The sequence below is a fragment of the Drosophila innubila genome (assembly GCF_004354385.1).
Source record: "Drosophila innubila isolate TH190305 chromosome 2R unlocalized genomic scaffold, UK_Dinn_1.0 1_C_2R, whole genome shotgun sequence".
Lineage (NCBI taxonomy): Eukaryota > Metazoa > Arthropoda > Insecta > Diptera > Drosophilidae > Drosophila > Drosophila innubila.
In genome coordinates this window covers 11,053,485-11,073,452 of record NW_022995374.1, presented here as the reverse complement: position 1 = coordinate 11,073,452, position 19,968 = coordinate 11,053,485, and the positions used below count along the sequence as shown (strand labels likewise).

At 42.1% G+C, this 19,968-nt stretch overlaps 4 protein-coding genes across 5 annotated transcripts; 3 read left to right on the top strand and 1 right to left on the bottom strand.

The window, feature by feature from the left end:
- The first annotated feature begins 377 nt into the window (after window positions 1–377).
- Window positions 378–2,003, top strand: LOC117785729 (cilia- and flagella-associated protein 45). Its single transcript, XM_034623938.1, has one exon. It carries the CDS (start codon window positions 378–380, stop codon window positions 2,001–2,003), a length of 1,626 nt encoding a protein of 541 aa, XP_034479829.1.
- A 3,084-nt stretch (window positions 2,004–5,087) lies between these two features.
- Window positions 5,088–8,204, bottom strand: LOC117785730 (putative phosphatidate phosphatase). 2 transcript variants are annotated; one of them, XM_034623940.1, is made up of 2 exons: window positions 6,132–8,204; window positions 5,088–6,101 (listed from the first exon to the last, which is right to left on the bottom strand). In XM_034623940.1, the coding sequence occupies exons 1-2, from the start codon at window positions 7,204–7,206 to the stop codon at window positions 6,031–6,033; spliced, it is 1,146 nt and encodes a 381-aa protein (XP_034479831.1). In that variant the 5' UTR covers window positions 7,207–8,204; the 3' UTR covers window positions 5,088–6,030. The 2 variants fall into 2 exon arrangements, with proteins under 2 accessions (XP_034479831.1, XP_034479830.1); XM_034623939.1 differs by having other exon boundaries at window positions 5,088–8,204.
- Window positions 8,205–16,253: 8,049 nt separating this feature from the next.
- LOC117785732 (putative phosphatidate phosphatase) lies at window positions 16,254–17,546 on the top strand. The gene has a single exon (XM_034623942.1). It carries the CDS (start codon window positions 16,323–16,325, stop codon window positions 17,361–17,363), a length of 1,041 nt encoding a protein of 346 aa, XP_034479833.1. The 5' UTR covers window positions 16,254–16,322; the 3' UTR covers window positions 17,364–17,546.
- A 1,107-nt stretch (window positions 17,547–18,653) lies between these two features.
- Window positions 18,654–19,764, top strand: LOC117785735 (putative phosphatidate phosphatase). The gene has a single exon (XM_034623944.1). It carries the CDS (start codon window positions 18,777–18,779, stop codon window positions 19,695–19,697), a length of 921 nt encoding a protein of 306 aa, XP_034479835.1. The 5' UTR covers window positions 18,654–18,776; the 3' UTR covers window positions 19,698–19,764.
- The last annotated feature ends 204 nt before the right edge of the window (window positions 19,765–19,968 follow it).

The window sequence follows — 19,968 nt, the reverse complement described above, 5'->3', positions numbered from 1 at the left end:
GGTTTCCTCTGACCAAGAAGTAGACTTCAAAGCAAAATGAATGTCCCTCCCTGCCTATTCTTATTTCCCTACAAATCACTTGCAGTCAGCACCTTCCACAGCTCCTTCTATGGTAACGAAGGGTGTTGCCAAACCGTTTCACGCCAAGTGCAGTGCCAGGGTTACCAGACCGCTGTCAAGGTGACCCTAGTTTGCGGTTTAAACAAACAAACAAAGCAACGTACACATAGTAACTGAACAACATTATCGTCTGTCTATTTCTTGCCACACTTCGAGGCAGTGGAAGTGTTTGTATCGCATCGATTTAACCTCAGTTTAGAGCATTTATATTTTGATTACCACCGGGTCAGTTTATTGACATCCGATTGGTACCTAGAATGCCTTGCTTATCGGCCTGTAATGTGCGCTTCGTGAGCGCCGAGGCGCAACTCAAGCAAAGATGTCAGGAGCTGAGGGCAAGAGCTCAGACAGCTGCATATCGCCCGCCTCCTGGTGGATATCGGCCAATGACATCGATGGCACCTAACATGAGCTATGTTCCCTTTCGACGACGCAGTGAGCAGTTTGCGGCCTTCGATCAAAAGCAGCTGAAACGCAATGAGAGGGAGAGGAGGCGCAATCAAGGCGCCAAAGAGCTGGTGCTGCGACCGAATGACCTGAAGAGAATTAAGGACAAGTGCAAGGTAGTGACCATCCATGACAAGCTAAAGGTCATCGAACAGAACGAAGAGGATCATCGCAGACAGCTGCAACTGGTGGAGGAGACAAAGCGACGCTTCAAGGAGATCGATGCAGCTCGCAAGGCAGAGACCAAAGAGGATCCACAGTGCGACGAGATCAATGAAGCATTGGAAGAACAGAACACAGTACTAAGTCGAGCATTGCTAGCCAAACAAGAGCAAGAGGAGGAGGTAAAGCAGATCAATCGCATGATTCTAGATGCCAAGTGTAAGGCCGTGCGGGAGGCGCAAATCCAGGAGAAGAGGCAAATGGCTAGGGCTCTGCGTGAGGACGACGAACGTCTGGCCAAAATGGTCAATGCGCGTGCCAAAGAGGCCTTAAGTGCTGAGGATGAACGAGAACGCCTGGAGATCGAGAAGCGAGCCAAGTATGCCCAGGACATTCGCCAGCAGCTGAGCGAGCGCGAGAATCAACGCTTCCTGGAAGCCCAGCGAGTAGCCGAAGAGGCCAAGCACCTGCGAAAGGCGACCGAACTGCTGAGGGAGGAGGAGGAGCGACAACGGAACTTTGTTCAACTCCGCAAGGTTCGATTCCGCGAGGAGCTGCAGCGAATTCGAGAAATGTCTAGTGTGTTCAAGACGATGCTCTGCGAGCAGGAGCGTCTGGCAGAGTTGCGGGTGGCAGCGTACATGCGAGAGAAGCAAGAAAAGGAACGACAGCTCAAAGATATGCAGAAACTTGTGAAGAAAGAGTTTGAGCGGCGACAACAGCGCATCTTTACCATAGCTGCCGAGGCTCAGGAGACACGTGAGTCGAACGCGGAGCTCAAGTATCTCAAGGAGCGCAATCGCGTGGAGCGAGAGTATCGGCAGCGAGAAAAGGAGGCGGCTATGGCCAAGCGCGAGGCAGAGAGGGATCTGCTGGAGTCTCGCGCCCAACAGGCACAGGAAATGAAACAACGCATTGCCCAGGAGATTGCCCACGCCGAGGAAGAGTTCAACAAGGTCCTCGAACGCATGCGCGAAGAGGAGGAGAAGCAGCGTCGACTGGATCGGGAGCGTGACCTCAGAAGCCAGACCTATCGACGTGATCTCAAACAGCAGATGACGGACAAGGAAGTCGAGCGTCGACGACGAGCTGATATTGAACAGGACCGCATGCAAAAGTGGCTCGACCAGGAGCGTCAGAGAGATGCCAACATTAAGCATGTGATCAGCTCCAAGATTGCGGCCATGAGAGAGAACTGCCTGCCCGAGAAGTACTTGAAGGAGGTGGAGAAGCAGCTCAAGAATATTCAAAGCTTCCGAAATCGTATTCGTTGAGTAACATTCTAATTCATCCATGAATTGCATAGTTTAAGGAGACTTTTTACTAGCGACTTAAATCTCAGTTATATCACATGGCGCCTAGAAGTATGCAATGTAATGCAATGAATGCTCATCGTGAGTTTAATTTCTTTTCTTTTCTTTTACACGTTGTGCAGGCAATGAATAAAGTAAATTTTCAACTGGCAAACAATACTAAAATTTATAACATAATAATTTAAGATTGCAATTGATAATAAAGATAAACATCACTCCAAGAAACATTTGATGGAAATATTGATAACAAGAGAGACTTGCCGCATTTTGCTAATCTGAGTGCCCGTAATAAAACGCGTTAATCGCTCTTAGCCAAATTTAATCTTCCGCCTGAAAGTATGCTACAGAAATTGCGTGAAGACGCAACTCAAGTTGCTGGAAGTGAAATCAAAGGCATTGACGATAACCATGACATTGTTGCGTGCTCAGTTATTCACATCCCGATCCAACTAAGACCTTTCAATCCCACACACACATCGCGCTAATTTCTAACCATCTGGGTGCACAGTTTGCCATTCCCCTGCAGTCCCCTGCTCCAGGCAGCCGGAGGCAAGCACACACACCACAAACAATTACGAGAGTAGAGTTGTGCACATGCCAAAAAACTACGCCTCACTACCGTGAAAAAGTGGTAGCAACTTTTGGCTACAATAAAATTTTATTATGCCACACACATAGGCAACTCCATACACACATATATATTTATATATTTTATCTAGATAGATATAGAAAGAGAAGGACAAACAAAGCAGCAACTGACGTTGAAACTAAAGCTCAACTTGAAGCTGAAGATGCTTTCGCAAACGTCGCTGTCGCTGTCGCTGTCTCTGTCGCAGTCGCTGTCGCAGTCGCCGTTGCCGTCGACGAAGAAGAACTCTTGTGCATGGTTCAATTATCGTATTTCATGATTCGTTAAATTTTCGCATACGCCAAAAAAATACGCAAGACGTAGAGAGAGCTCCAAAACTCTGTCCCTGTCCCTGGGCCTGTTTTTGCCCCCCGTTCCCGGCACCTATCCCTGTTGGCGGGCAAAGAAAAGCCAAACTGAAAAACAGGTTTTCCCCTAGCAACCATTGTGATGTCTACCTACAATGAAGTTGACGCTGGAGATGGGATGGAAAACTGGCAGACTGACTGGCTGCCTCTGCTCCACTCGCATGAGGCAGTAATAATTCCAATGACAATAAACGTTGTCGTATTTACAAGTACCAACACACACACACACACACGCACACACACACACATACACCTATTCCTGCACACTGACATGAATTGATGAGAAAAGTTTTTGAGGAAATGTCAATAGAGTCGCTGGGACAAACTATGCATCGATGTCGATGCGAAGTGAGGGAGAGAAGTCTGTCAGAGACAGTGGGAAATTGAGAAAAGATTGCACAACATTATTGATTCGAATTATCTGATAATGATAATCATGTAAGCATAAACAGTTTTAGCGATATACTTGCTGAATTCTCATGCAATATTTTTAAATGAACTGAAATAACAGCCAATGCAGAAATGTATTTAAATAACATCAATCGATGTCCATCAATCAATATATTATAATTGAAAATTTACAGGTATATGTGCTTAATTTGCAGTAATTACATCTAAGATCTAATTATGTAGTTTGCAAATTGATAGATGTAAAATTTATAGATTTGATATAATTCTATATATCGATATAAAAGTGTTGCTAAATATTTACCCACTGTTTGCAAGGATTCCTTGGCATTTTTATAAATATCATGTGTGGCAGAAGGTAAAAAGCCAAGAAAACAGATATTGTAATTGGAAAAAGAGTAAAATGCAGCTGCTGCATGTGGCACATACACATTTTTCCCCACCCTTAAAGGCTCGCCCATAGTCGAAATTTATGTGGAAGATTGCACACAATTGTTTTGTATTAGTATGGAGATCTTTTGTGCACCGTATTGTATTCGATATTCGAGTATCTTCAAGTAGCTTCGAGTATCTACGATATGTGTGCTTAAAAATAAATTGCTCGGCTTTAGTTTTGCGTTTTATTTCTATGGCTTTTCGCTGTGGTTTCGTACGTACAGACCACAAAAGTCTTTTGTCGTTGTACTTGGAGGTAGTTCAAAGCGGCAGATACCTCTATCCGTATCCGTATCTGTAAATGTATTTTGCGCTAAGTGTATGCATATCTGGGTGAGTAGGTAATGCGCCTCAATTGCACAAATTTAAACATCAATCGCTAGCTGACAAGCCAAGTAAGTATATGAGAGCAAAAATCAATATACAAGTAGATGGGTAGATTGCCAATTCTCTTGATTATGTGAATGAATGGTACGAGTACTCGTAATTTCGCCTAAATGGATTTGTGGCAAGCAAATTGATAGAGGTCACAAAAAACGCAGCTAGAAACAAATTTTTTCGTTGCAACAGATACAGATGAGATGAGACAATTAAAAGATAGATAGATAGATAGATAGAAAATAAAGGAAAACTACTTAGATTTCATTGGTGTTTTTTGTTTACTCAAAGCTAATATTACTGACGCCAGAAGTCTTTGGGAATGTGCAACAATAATATTAATTTGTTTATATTCATTTATCAGTATAGTTATGACAATGGAAAACGTTTTCACAAGGAATGGGAGTAGTGCCAAGATATGATTATGAAATACCTTACCTTTACTTAGTATGCGTATAGCAAATACCTTTATCAAGTGATTAGATACGAAACACTCCTAAATACTCGCATGTACTACATACTATACTCGTACTAAGTTTTCTCACAGCTCGTGTTTCGTGTCTGTTGAGTAAATTATAACCACAATTACAAATTTGTTTTATCGACAAGAGTTATCAGAAGTGTGGTTGGTCTTTGTCTTATCTGGCGCTTTTTGATAAGAGATCTTTTATATTTAAGAATTTGCCATGAGACGGCAGATAAGATTCAAAGGTTTCCTCGAATTTGCAGTGAGTCGTTCAAATATTTTAGAGAGCGTACAAATTCCAAGTTAATTGCCAGTTTTAGTCGAATCTAAAAGATTAAAAACCCCATAAATCAATTGAACAATAACAATAATGTGTTATTTATTATGTTAAAAAGCAAACACTGGTCTTTCAACAGCGAAAGCAAATGAAATCTCTATCAAAATTAACATGCTCATAAAACAAACATAATTATAAGTAAATGCTAATAAATAGTTTTGTTCATAAATCTTTAGGCCGGACCAATAATAATCAATTTGAAATGTGCTTTAGCTACAACTTAAGCAATAACAACAACAATACATATGTTGATGTTATTCTAGGTATTGTTTTTATTTTTTATTTGTACACTATTTGTATTTTGTTTTTCTTTTGCCTTATCGACTCTGCGTCTATCGCAAAGCATTGAAATCCATTTAACGCCGGCGGCAGAGACGCCGCTGTCAGCGTCAGCGTCAGCGTCAACGCCTGCGTTAACTGCAGCTGCAGCGGCAGATTGTGGCAGCTGATTGGAGAGCGAACCGCTGCACGTTGCCACTTCAAAGAGGCGACTGCGACTGCGACGTGACTGCGGCTTTGTTTACAAACAAACAGGCGGCAGTCGCAGCCGTTAAAAAGTAGCCACAGATACTGGACACTATGGCCGACGGGGACCAAGTTGCAGATACTCGATATGTTGACGATGCCGCAAAAATCATAATAATTATATGATTATTATATAGAGTGCAAAGATTGTGTACACTGTACAGTGTGTAAGGCTAACTTTTGAGCGGTCACCTCACGTTTCGTGCCCATTGTGCGCCCGCAGCGTTGCCAGATGTTGCACAATGTCGCAACGACTCGCGTCTGTCTTGGCGTGGATTTCGTAAATCATGCGGAATACTTGGTAAAGCGGTATGTGCATATCAGGTAAAGAGTGCGCCGCGCGCTTATCACATATTTCTGTTTGCTTCGATTTCGAATTTCGAATTTCGAATTTCTAATGGAAAAATAGTCGAAAGCATTCCCCATTCTATAGATAAGTCGGATTAGGCCGTCGTATTTGGCAAGCTCAGCTGCAGCGCTGCTCCAGAAGACGGTGGCGTTGTCGGCGGCGGTGACGGTGGCGGTGGCGGTGGCGACAGCGGTGGCGACAACGGTAACGAGGGCGGTGGTGTTGAATTACGCGATGTGGGCAGCTTGTAGTCAGCGTCAGCGTCAGCGTCAGCTTCGCAGCTGCCGTCGACGTCGCCGTCGCTGTTGCCGTCGATGTCAATATGGACGTCTTCGTCTTCGTCGTCGTCAACGTCGCTGTCGCTAATGCGGTGGTGGGAGCCACAGTCGAGCTGAGTGGTTGCAACGGCGGCGGCTGCCAGAAAGTGCACCTTAGTTGAAGTCGTGGAATTATTATTCTCGGCCAGGAGCTGATGGTGCAGATGATGGTGGCGATGTTGGTGGCAGAAACAACAGCTACAACTGCAATTGCAACTGCAACTGGTGGGCGCACACATGTAGCCCAGTGCAACGGGGCCAGTCGGGTGGGGCCGCGCATGCAACAGATCGCCCACATAAATGGCCGTGATTGTGGCATAGACAACGCCCAAGACGGCGCCGGCCAACACGTCGGACCAATGGTGCCAATAGTCGGCCACTCGGCTGAGGGAGACGTACCAGGCGGCCATGATCAGCAGGAACTGCAGAATGTGCCGCATGACGCGCACGCTGCCACGCCCCTGCCACACGCTGTGCACGTAGAAGGCGAGCAGGCACATCGAGTAGAAGCTCAGGCTGCTGTGTGCACTGGGAAAACTGACGTGCAACTCGCGAATCTGCTGCGTTGACAGATTGCGATTGCTGCAGTAAAACTGTTGCACATAGACATCCGCGTTGTGCGCGTCCGAGCAGCTGGAGCCGTCGTGCAACCGCGGCTGGCAGGCACTGTAGAAGTGCGGACGCAGTCGACCCACCACGTGCTTGGCCAGCTCCGTGGTCAGGAAGGTGGCGATGAAGCCAAAGCTGAACGTCGCCTGCGATCGCCACAAATTGCGAAGATATTTCCGCATCCGCAGATGCCTGCAAATCCGCATGATCTCCACGACGCTGATGAAGAGCATGGGCAGGAGGAGCATCATTAGGAGTAGCATGGGCACTGTGATGGTGCACTCATGGTACGGGTAACGCAAGGACAGATCCGAGCAGAAGAAGCCACGTTTGAAGGTGCGCATCTTGATTCGGAGTAAGTCAGGTTGCTTCGGAGTATTAGGAAATTAGACAATGCGTAGGTAATTCGGAGTCAATTCGGAGTCAAGTTTTGTTTGATCATTGCTTTTGTACTGCTGTACTGAATTATTTTGCTTATTTTAAGTTTGTTTACATAATTTCGGAATATTATTTTGCCCTGTTTTCAAATTGTTTAATTCGACTTATCGCTATCAGCTAACGAGCTGATCCCGACACCAGATGTTATTAATTGCGTCAACTTGAATGAAGTGTCTCAAAAGCACAACAATTTTTTGGGGTGTTCGCTCTAATCAAGTAATTTTCACAAAGTCTCGCGATTGTTCATTCACTTTTCGGCAGTCGACACACACTTTTTACACACACACATATTGCGCATTTACTTATTTTCGAACATTTATCAATGCGATTTTGCTTTCTAAAACCCCATCCACGAGTCGAGTCGCGCACTTCAAAGGCAATTTTCCTTTGTTTTCTTTTATGGCCAGGAGAGAAGAATGTGGAAGACAACCACGTGAAATGTTTTTACAGCATTCGCGCGCGCAACTTTTTCGGAGTCGTTGCAAATTAAATAAATCAACTCTATTGGCCAGATAGACCAACTGTCAGTTGTACGTCTCCGACAGTTGGCAGTTGGGTTGTTGTTGTTGTTGCTTTTCTTTTTTTTTTTTTTTGGGGCTGTAGGCGGTGGGTTTATTGGGCAGCGAGCAACCTCGCTGGCCGCGCTCTGTTCGTTGTCTATCCGGTGTTGGGCGACGACGTTGTCGTTTTGTTTGGAAGTGTAGACCGAATCTGAATGGGACTGCGATTGAGACTGAGACTCTGTCTCTGACTGCGACGATCGTTTACTGCGCTGCCGCTGTCGCTGCCGCTGCCTCTGTCACTGTCTGTCTGTCTCTGCAGAGCTGCCGGTAGCGACTGACGACTGACGACCGACGATCGACGACTGTCGACTGTCGACCGACGAGGCGCAGAACCCACAAAACCCACCACAGCGTGCTGTGGAGGAGGTTTTCAATGTTTTATGTGTGTTTCGCACTGATATTGAATTTCAATGCTATGTTTTTCTTATCAATTTGCCTGCGTCGGCGTCGGCTGAATCGTCAGCACTTTCCGTCGGTCCCCATCGGTGATGATCAGATCGGGGGTACGGGGTATGGAGACTGGAACTGTTGCACTCGTATTTCTTGGCTTCGACGTTGTCGCTAATGAGGAAACTGTTGAATTGTTTCAAGGTTTACTTTAGCCGAGTTTGTTTAGGCTTGTTTGCCATAGACTTGGCATTTGCGCATAATGAAAGAGTTGCATTTACTCGACGAATGCCATGGAATGAAGGAGTGCCTCCACCTCAGCCTGCGCATCCCTTCCACCTCATCACATCCCTCCCTCCCTCCCCCTGTAAACCAATGGAGTAGGTCATTGCAACGTGACTAAAGTTGGTTGAGGCTGCTGGGTTCCTCTGTTCGGATCGGTTGCTGCGTGCCTTTATAGCTTTTGTTGATGTAGGTCGTTGCTGGAGCCCAAGCTGTGTGCGGTAATGGAGACGACAGCAACAGCAACAACATCAACAACAACCACAACAACAGCACCAACTCAACACCAACAATAACAATAACAACTGCCACTTTGGACTAATACTACGAATGTGGCTGGGTCGTGCACGGCACAGTGGAAATGCAGTTCATAAAGTGCAGCTAGTTTATGGCCACTTTGTGTTTTCACAACGAATTTAGCTTCTTTATGGCAGTTTGCAACTGCTCAATTTACATAGAAATTGTCGTACTGCCGACGATATTTGCTGTTAATTTATGTTAATTTCGGAATAGAAAAATTACTCTTTGCCGGACAGGGCAACTCAATACGAATATTTACCATGATAAACACTTTATCGAAATCGGTTTTCGGACTTGTCGCAGGTTTTCGGAGTGTATTTTGACAGAATTTCAGATGTAATTTAAGTTGTTTATTATATTGTTATGCTATCTGAAAATGATCTGACCATTCATTCATTGAAAGCCGATATCAACGAAACCAACCACAACCACAGCGCAATTAAATACGCCCCACTTGCTGAGCCAAGCCACAGTATCGATCCACAGTTCGTTCAGAGCCGTAAAAATGGATAATCGCAGCACGCGACAGACTCGATATGAGACTAAATAAGATCATGATCACGATCATTATTGGGGTTCGATTGGTTTTTTATATCATTATCAGCAGCAGATCGGTTAATGATCATCCCACGATCCAGGGTTGCTAACTTTAGCCACACAATATAAGCTATTTTTAGCGGGAAAAGGTTGAGAAAAAGTTAAATTTGTTATATTCTGTTGCCGGAGCGCAATTATCGCTACTCATGATCAAAATATTGTGGATCTTAAATGTAAAAATATATGTTAACCGATTTCTTACATTTAAAAATAAATTAAATTCAATCACATTAATTTAAAAAACAAATATAAAAAACTAAAAAGAATATATATTTTAAAAGAATTTATTTGTTGTGCCAATAAATATTAAATTTGTTAAAATTAAAAAAAAAAATAATGGATAATGAAAATTAAATATTAATTGTTGTTTATTAAAATATATTTTTTTAAATCTCTTAACATCTTAAGATTTTCTCACAATCTAACTAAAAAAAATTGTGTGTTTGGACAACACTGTTACGCAGCAATTGATCAGTATTTGCATTTAGATTACGAATATTTCCATTGATTTATCGAACTTTGCTTCACGGTATTGATCATCGTCAGGAATCAATTTAATATTGCATGATGATCAACATCATCATCGGGGATCGAGAAATACTCTTTCGATGTAATACAAATCACGAAAAATGTAAATTAATTATTGACACAATTCATTAAATGCGCTGAGGTAGCGATGATTGCAGACCCAAGTGAATTACACAAGACCTTGGATTTGGGTGCGAGTAAATAAAAGTGCTGAGACACGGTCTGGTCTGGTCCCAAACTGGCTAAAGAAAAACAAACTAAAACTAAACAATAACTGACTAAACAAAAACGGCAGAGTTCAATTTATTTTAATTTGCAATTTACTTATAATTTTTTGTTTTTGTAAATGTTTTGTTCTGACAAAATTCGAATTTAAAATCGTGATAGATACGTAACGCCATACACTCCCCAACTCTCTTGTTGCCTTATTGTACAGGTGTGCATGGTGTGACTGATAAGCGAAAGGTGTAAAATAATGCGATTACGATTACGAATACGAGTGCTGATAGCGAATAAGAACCGCGCAACTGCAATGCTCCCGTTACGTCGCAGTTGCAGGCTGAGGCTGAGCCCTAAGTAGTTGCTTAAGTGTTGCAAGCACCTCCATGGGCGAATCTAATCGTGATTACACAGAGGAAACAGGGAACAGAAGGGAGTAAGGTGCGTGGAGGGTCAATTGTTTGTGTCGTGACAATATTTTGTTTATACTTATTTTTACTATAGGTTCGATTAGGGGAGCGAAGGGTAATTGCAATTAAGCGGAATGTTTATTTGTGTGCATTTCTTATTGGCATAGTTAATTTCCCAAGTAGCAGGTGTAGGTACACAGATAACCACATACACTTTAGAGCCTATCTATGTATGTGTGTACGTATGTACGTGTATGTGTCAGTGGGTGATGTATACTAACTTACTTGGAATGTGATGTCGCGAGCAATTCGTACAGGAAGTGAGTGTTAATTGTTTTAACGAAAACTTATTGATAAACAAAAATATTGCGAAATAGTCAGCGTAGTTAAGAAGTCAAAACATATTACTGACAATTGATCCACTACGATAAATCTATTAGCATACACACATATGTATTTTAAACACTTTAAAGCAAATTGAGCGGCTAATGAAAACCGCTACAAAAAATATTCAATAACTATTTTTTACTTAAGTTAACTACTTAATTATACCCGTTACTTAAAAAATAAGTAAAATGGTATATTGTGCTAATTGGGAAAGAGGCATCTCCGACCCTATAAAGTATATATATTCTTAATCAGCATCAACAGACGAGTCGATATAGCCATGTCCGTCTGTCCGTCCGTCCGTACGAACAAAAGGATCTCAGAGACTATAAGAGGTAGAGTAACCAGAGTCGGAAAGGCTTTAGTCGAGATCCCGACCATAGGATACCTGTTACTTTATTCAATATTTATATAAAAGTACTCCAAATAAATTACTTGTAATACTTTGAAAACATAAAATCGCCATAACTACCGCTCTACTTGTCTGATCTTAATGCGAGTCAGTGGGACAAGAGATTAAGCTAATCGATAACGTTAATAACCATAAAAAACATATAATCTTAAAAACTGAGGGTGTGGTGGTTTTTTGTGATTTTCGAGGGCGAAGAAGGGCGTGGCTTAAATTTATAACACGCTTGACCTGCGTGGGATCTATAGACCAAATTTGGTTACTCTATCTCTTTTAGTCTCTGAGATCCTCTTGTTTATACAGACGAACAGACGGTACTTAGCGATTTGCGGAGGCGGAAGGGGGCGTGTCAAAAATTTGAAACAAACTTGACCTGCTCCAAAGCCTTAGGAGGTTGTGAGTGAAAGTTTGGTATTTCTATCACTTATAGTCTCTAAGATCTAGGCGCTCACACGAACGGACAGACGGACAAACGGACATGGCTATATCGACTCCGCTGTTGATGCTGATCTAGAATATATAGAGCCCTATTTGCATAAATAACGTACATGGCAAAGAGCAAACTTTAGAGGAGAGATTAATTTTGAGTAATCGTGTTTCGAGTTTCTTATGCCACTTGTCGCGTACGTTATAATTGACAGGTCAATATCTTCGTAAATATATACACTACGAATTAAATATTTTGTGTGCAGATGCGGTTTGTAATTATGAACACATTTGCATCCAAAATCCAATTTCGGAAAAATGGCGATTACGTTATTTATGCAAATAGTGTTCGATATATTCGGAGATACATACATTCCAACGAATACAATATACTCTATTACGTATTTTTTAAGTAACGGGTATAAAAACTTATCCCGTTTAGTTTTTGTATTTAAATAGTTCAGGTTAATTAGAAAAACGCAGTCGGTATTTATAGCAAATAAAATAACAATCAAATCATTTTGTTAGTTAGGACTAAACCTTTCGATCGGTATATAGCTCGATCTGATCGGACAGTAGTAGCTAACTTTCCATATTAGCTGTATATATTGCTAGTCGCCTTTCACATCCTTCAAACTGCTTTCGTCACTAGCGCGAACTGTCGTCCGCTTATTTTCTGATAGTAAGAAAACCACAAGCTTAACGACAATAATAACTTTCTTTATTTTATTCAATTTCCACTTCTACTGAACAGGAAAGTAAGAGATCGTTATTTCTACCCTGATTTATATTTTGAAATATATTAAATGTTAAGCGATAAAAGCCAGTAAATAGAAATGTGGGAATAATAAGATCATTTATATTATAATTTCGAATATAGTAATGATTTGCTGGAACTGGACAGTGCGCCTTTAAGTTTCCATATGAAAAAATGGATGAGAACCACCTCTTAAACAAGTTGTTCTTGTGATTGTTCATCATAGTGCACATATCAAACGAGTATTGATAGAAAATCTGGTAGGTTTTTGAATTTGGCTTGCGTGTGAAAAAATCCAAATTTATGCGGACACCCAAGACTAATGGGCTGATTAGGTCTACTTCAAAGCTCACTTCGGCATTTTTCAGGCTCAAAGATAAGTTACGTAAGTAGTTTTGGTTATAGTTTTCACATTCTGTTGACTTTTGTACCACGAGCTTTGTTACCTAAAAATTAATTGGAATGTGTTGATTTCATTATTGTAATGATTTGTAAGAAAAATATTTACCACATTGGAAAACTGACATGAACTTCCAAAAAGGAAAAATAGTAGCGAAGGATTCATATTTTATTATTTGTTCTGTTTATAGAGACTGTGACCTATTTAATTCAGCAAACAAATGGGAACTAAATTAAATATGATAGAAGTTTGAATTTTTACGAAAGTAATTAGATTGAAAATTGAGAAATTAATTATTTCAGTGTTTAGGAGAAGAGACATTATTTTCCAGCAAACTTTTTACGCTATCGAAACAATTAAAAATTTAAATATTGGGTACAATTATAAAAATCTAAACAGTGGATGAATAGATTATCTATTCCAAATTTGAGCGGCCTAGCGGACAATATAGCTGAAAACGGAGCATAAAGCTTAACAACAAAACTTCCCATTTTAGACCCCGTACTTAAAAAAAAGTACACGGGTCTATTAAGTTTGTTTTAAAGAAATTGTGTTAAGTATATATATTCATCAATAGCCGAGTCGATATAGCAATGTCCGTTTGTCTGTCTGTCTGTCCGTCTGTCTGTATTAACACCGAGACTTCAGAGACTATAAGAGCTAGAGACACCAGACTTGGTATGTAGGTTCAATATCCAAAAAAAAACCTCTTTGCGCAGTAAAAGTCGAGTGACAAAAGTCTAGATGCCCCAAAATTTCTGATACTCAGTTTTGTGACGAACAATATGCAATTTAATATATAAGTTAAGTAAATATTATAAATATAATTATAAATAAAATTACTTCGGCAATCTGCACTGCACAAAAATACTATTTTTGGGTAAGAGGAATGTCGAATTTTTTGCGCAATGTGGCTAGGCTTTCGTCACTAGACTTTTACCGCGTAAGAGGTTTTTTTTTAATGATATTAGGTGGGGTTAAAAGTAAGCTCCTTGGGAATGAAAAACTTTTTTTTCGAAATTTTTTTTTATATTATTTAATTGAAGCTCAAATCGTTGATTTTAGCCAAGGTTTCGATGTTTGTGTTTGTGGTCCGGAGTCAGAAAACGCGGCACCCATCGGTAGAATAACTTTTTCGAATGCAGAATCTCGTCTTAAATATGGCGGATGCGCTCAATACTAATCCTTGTAGAATCACTTTCTGGTCATCCAACATCATTGGGCAGTGGAGGTCCGGCCACCATGAAACTATCGAAACAAATATTTCACAGTAAGTCTGAAGGAGCATTAGCCCCATAATATTTATCCAACTTTTCTTAAGTTTTCTTCGCCGTTTCCGTCTCAAAAAAAAAATTTTATGGGACAACAGAAATTTTTTGTCCCAAACTCAAATTGACGCCACACACGTTAACCAAAATTATCTGTCAAAAAAGAACTAATGTCTATATTGCGCTGAAATTTTATTTGTCTGCCTAATTATGAATGGACTATAAGGCAAAATAATTTTAATAATTCAATGCTGTTATTATTGCACAACGTTCATATATTCAATTCAATTTAAAAAGAGAATATTGAGATGATTGTTGTACAAACTCCCACAAGCATGCAAACATGACCTATCCCAACAAAGAAAAGAAATATAAGAATTATCGCTTTTCATATTAAAGAATTAAAATAAAATGAAAATAAATTGATTTTAATTCGGTGCACGTGCAATGCACTCGCGGAAACTGAGCGTCGGCCCAGATAAACCTGAAGTCTAGACTACAAGTGCATAATAAACATTAAATAGTTGATAAAAATAAAACGAGAATTATATGAATGAAAAAAGGAAGAAAAAAATTATATCTAGTAGTGAAATGCTAAAATGTTCAAAGCATTCAAGATTTCTATTCAGAAAATAATATGATAATTTCGAATTACCCACAATAATCCATTACCAAAATCATAATTATCATTAATTAACACTCAAATCCAAAAATGATAAAAATAGTTTAACAAAAACATAAAGTAAATTTGACGAGTTAACGAGTCAGAAGTGCTGTCAGTTGCGAATTTAGTTAGTAAAAGTATTCAAAGAAACACAAATAAACAACAAGAATCAAGAATCGCTAATCAAAACCCGTTTAAGCACTTAAAGCTCTGCTCACATTCTTCAAGTGTGGAGCTTAAAAGCTTTCGACTGCAATCGCAGTCAAAACGTCATAGCATTCCGACAGCTGTGAAATACCAAAGTACGCCACAGTCCGAGGAATGTGACTGACGTCACAGTCTGCGGCTGACACAGGTAGAGCCAGAGATGGAGATACAGGTGCGGATTCACTCGAGATTCACTGACTGCTTCATTGGACAACGAATCTTTATTCCAGCGAAATCAATGCTTGAGTCATACGAGAATGGGGGCTTTCTTGGTTTTTGAGAGAAAACCTAAAAAGCCACAAACTCATGCTCGAATCAGTTTAAAAGCAGCACCAATTATGAATATCCCCTACCTCTATGTCGTCTTAACACTTCAGTGGTCAGTGGTTTGGTCCACCTCGATGTGGTTCCACTTCATGCCCACACACAAATTATGCACACGCATCAAAAGTGAAGTTGCAGTTGCAGTTGCTGAAGATGCCAGCGAATGGAAAGAAAAAGAGGAGAGAACCCCACCCCCCCTCTCATTGGAAACGAGTTTTGGTTGGGTTCCACATTTACAGGTAGGTTCCACATATGATTCGCTTTGGCAGTGCTAAATAATTTCTCTGCTAAGTGAAACCAGTTTGTCCATAGCAAAGATATGTGGGACTTGAACTGTAACTAAGCTAAAGGTAAACAGATTGTTTACAATCAATTGGCGGAATATACAAGTAGGATCTATTTACCTTATTGTGAAGTACTCCAATTATTTTATGGCCAACAAAAATAATACTGTGAAATCACATTTATAATTATAGACAGAGAAACAGACAAATAAATAAACAATAATTGTTTATGGCTTGTTGATGGGCAGCTTTGCCCGTTACCAGGCAACAGTGGAGGGATTGCGAGGGACAAGGGACTTGGGACGGAGAAGGGAGCAGGTGGGTGCGAGTGTAGTACGCACTGAGCGGTAGCAAAGACGATTCGTGTTTGAGTATTCGCATGTGACTGACAGACCGCAAAGAGCTCTGAGAACAACTGACAAGCGAGAGAGAGAGAGAGCGACACAGTGAGAAAGAGAGCGAGAGAGGGAGAGGAAATCACGGCAAAGTTGGAGCCAGAGTCAGACAAGATATTCAAGCGACGCTGGTCGGTTAGTTAAGCGCGGTTTGGCAGTCGGTTGAGACCTCGTCATCGCAGTCGGCAGTTGGCAGTCGGCAAACGGTTAACGCCATGTCCAAGTATAGCAAGTTGGCCCGCGGAATATGTGACCTGTTGCTGTGGGCAGCTCTCGTGGTGGCCTGTTGGCTGCTCACCAAGTTTGTGAAGCCTTTCAAGCGCGGCTTCTTCTGCGGAGATGAGTCATTGGGCTATCCGCTCAAAGAGAACACAATTGGAACAGCACTGCTTATCGGAATAACGTGGGGCGTGCCCATGACCGTGATCCTTGTGGTGGAGCTCTTTAAGCAGTTGCCAGTTGCCGTGAAGCCAGGAGCAAGGGAGGGGAAGCAGGATGGCTGCAGAATCGTGCATCGGCTGGCACAGCTGTACAAGCAGGAGGGCTATTTTCTCTTTGGCCTGGCCATGATGACGTTTACCATGCTGCTGACCAAGGTGTGCATTGGAAGACTGCGTCCTCACTTCTTTGCAGTCTGCCAGCCGCTGCTGCCGGATGGATCCACCTGCCAGGATTCCCAGAATGTGGGACGCTACATCAGCAGCTACACCTGCGGCAATCCCAATATAACGGACTTCCTCTCCGGGCAGCTAAATCAATCCTTTCCCAGTGGCCATGCCAGTCTGACAATGTACTCGATGCTCTACCTGGCAATCTACCTGCAGGCGGCATTGAGCACTCGCATTTCCAAGCTACTGAAGCATCTGCTGCAGTTCATCTTCGTCTTGCTCGGCTGGTACGTCTCCCTCACCAGGATCACCGACTTCTGGCATCATTGGTCCGATGTCCTGGCCGGCGCTTTCTGTGGCATCGTCTTCGCCTGGCTAACCAGTGTCTATGTGGCCGACTTGTTCGCCTTCAAGCGCTGGAATCGTGCCGGCTACTCGGCCAACACCCTCAAGAAGACTCAGGTCTCGCCCAAGAGCTCCACAAAATCTCAATCTCAAGCGCACTCCAATACGACAGCTGCTGTCCCTCAAAACGGAATGCCTCCCGCCCTGCCCGCATACACCTTCGGCACGCTGCCTTATCTGGCGGCGCATCCGGCGCAGGCGCAATACGCTCAACCCTATCACAACTACGGATACGTGCCTTGAGTCCAACTATTTGCATGCACGTAATTTAGTCCATACTTATGACGAGATGCGAGGCAGGTGCTTTTTTAACTCGTTGGAGCCTCACTCTCGCACATATTTCTGTTTTGTTTCTGTAATTTAGCCTAATAAAAAAACATATGAAATTACGATCTTACGATCTAACGATATTATCGATTTAACACTTTAACCAAAATGTTTCATTTCATAGAAAGTTTATTAATCATCTGGATAATTTTTGAACTATGAAATATTGGAGATGATGCACCTCGGAATTAAGCTAAAGCTTATGTAGAAAGTGCCTCATTGATTGGGTCTATCGAGATGCGAACATGTAAAGAGAATGAAAAAACTCAGCTGAAAGTTAACAAAGTGGAACAGTTTATTAATCCGAGATACTTGTACTGGCATCTCGAAATAGATTTTAACTGAGTCTTGTACTATAATTAATGTATACACTCGGATAAGAGTATTATTCCCACTTTCTCACATCTCGAAATATATTACAACTAATATTAATTGAGATACCCTAAGAATATTTCTATCTATTCTAATCTTCTAAAATAATACTCCTTCCGATAACTAATTGGAACAAAATAATCGCAAGATTATTAGTATGACAATTTGTCAATTTTTACGACCCGGAACTAATTCTAATCTCTAAGTTCAACATAAATCGCCACCTATTTGGGACCTTCAGAATTGTTTTATTTTTTTGACAGAACATTGTCGAAGTATAAAATACGAATAGCTTCTGCTTAAAAATGGGATTTTATTTTTATACTGGCTTAGAATTCATCATAGATTATGATTTTGACAACCGCTTGGTTGCGAATAAAATTGAGCCACTCTAATACGCCTATCGAAATGTACTTAAACTGATATTATGAGTCAGGAATTTCATTGAGATCGCTTGAAAACAGTTACGGGAAACTTCTATGACAATGCCCCCTCTGATTATATATTGAATTTTTAAACAAAGTCCGCAAACTTTTACAGTAACTTTTGCTTTTGTTTAAAAGAAATGATTGTTTTGCAAAATATAGCCCTAAGAACCCAGAAGAACTCATAGAATAGCCGCTGATAAAAGGCATTTCGAAAGCGCAGAGATTATACGCAGACAGGCCGACACTGAAATGTTGAGAAATAAGGAATAAATTAATAAAGATTTGCATACTTAAGCAATCGATAAACAACATGGGAATGCCACGGCTACTTGGACTTGGGCTCTGTGCATTGTTTCCGAGATTCCGACTGAGAACGAGGCGAGTAGAGTCTTTGAAACAAGTTTTCATAGTGTAGCCAACTCGGCCAGTCGTAACTCCGATAGACATGTAAATAAGCTGTCGTCTCGGACAGAGCTACAGCACTTTTAGCCATCAGCTTCATCAGCCGAAATCTTGAGGCAGTGTCAAAATGTGCGGCAATCCGAACACGCGACTTCTCTCGCGGCTCATCATTGACTTTCTGCTGCTGCTGGGCGTCTACTGTGTGGCCTTGGTGGTGCTGCCCCAGCAGCTGGAGACTGTCCAACGAGGATTCCACTGCAGCGATGCCAGTCTTCGTTATCCGTATCGCCAGCCCTGGCTGACCAAGGTGCACCTCACCATCGTGGTGGTGGCTCTTCCCGCAGCCTTCATCCTCGTCGTCGAGCTGCTGCGGGCTGCCTTCGTGCCCAGTTCCGCGGAATTGAAGCAGAGATTCGTCTTCGTCGGCGCCCGAATTCCCAGCTTCATCAGCGAGTGCTACAAGATCATCGGCGTGTATCTCTTTGGCCTGGGATTGGCACTGCTGGTCATTAGAATAACCAAGGTTTCAACTGGTCGCCTCCGTCCGTACTTCTTCGATGTATGCCAACCCACTTGGGGCGGGGAGGATGCCGAGGAGAACTGTGCCGTGCAGCCAGCGTCTAATGCCTCCAATTACATTGAGGACTACAATTGCACCGAGTTCGCTGCCTCATTGGAGCTCCTTTCCCAGGTCCGTCACTCTTTCCCCAGCGGATTTGTGGCCAGCACGAGCTACGCCATGTTCTTTCTGATCTATTATGCCCAGGCTCGCCTCTTTGCCTCCTGGTTGCGGCTGCTCCGTTCAACACTGCAACTTGCCTGTGGCGCGATGGCATTGCTCGTGGGCCTGGAACGAATCTCCACAAACCAGAATCATATCTCGGATGTGGCTGCCGGAATGTTCCTGGGCGCCGCTCTGGCCTCCTATCTGGCGGTCTTTGTGGCCCACCTGTTTCGGCAGGTGAGAGTGAAGCGTCGGCAGTGGCCAAGGAACGAACAGATATACGGATATGCTGGTTACTACAATCGTGCCACTTATGGCTATTAGTTGAAAGATTTTTATGATTAAGATTAGTACAAACGTCAATAAATTACAACATTTAAGGATACGAGAACTCATTGTGGAATGTGTTTCAATTGCGTACCATAGCGATCAGCCAAGTTTCAAACCAGCAGTTAGCTTGCAATCCACACAACAAGTGAAAGCACACTGACCACAGTCCACAGTCCACACACACAATCGCAGTCCACAACGAAGCTTACTCTCTGCCACCTATTAACTGGCTCTCTCACTCTCTCTCTCTCGCCCTGTCAATGGC

Excerpts from the sequence above, each read along its gene's own strand:
- LOC117785730 (XM_034623939.1), bottom strand. The coding sequence starts at position 7,206 with ATGCGCACCTTCAAACGTGGCTTCTTCTGCTCGGATCTGTCCTTGCGT.
- LOC117785735 (XM_034623944.1), top strand. The coding sequence starts at position 18,777 with ATGTGCGGCAATCCGAACACGCGACTTCTCTCGCGGCTCATCATTGAC.
- LOC117785729 (XM_034623938.1), top strand. The coding sequence starts at position 378 with ATGCCTTGCTTATCGGCCTGTAATGTGCGCTTCGTGAGCGCCGAGGCG.
- LOC117785732 (XM_034623942.1), top strand. The coding sequence starts at position 16,323 with ATGTCCAAGTATAGCAAGTTGGCCCGCGGAATATGTGACCTGTTGCTG.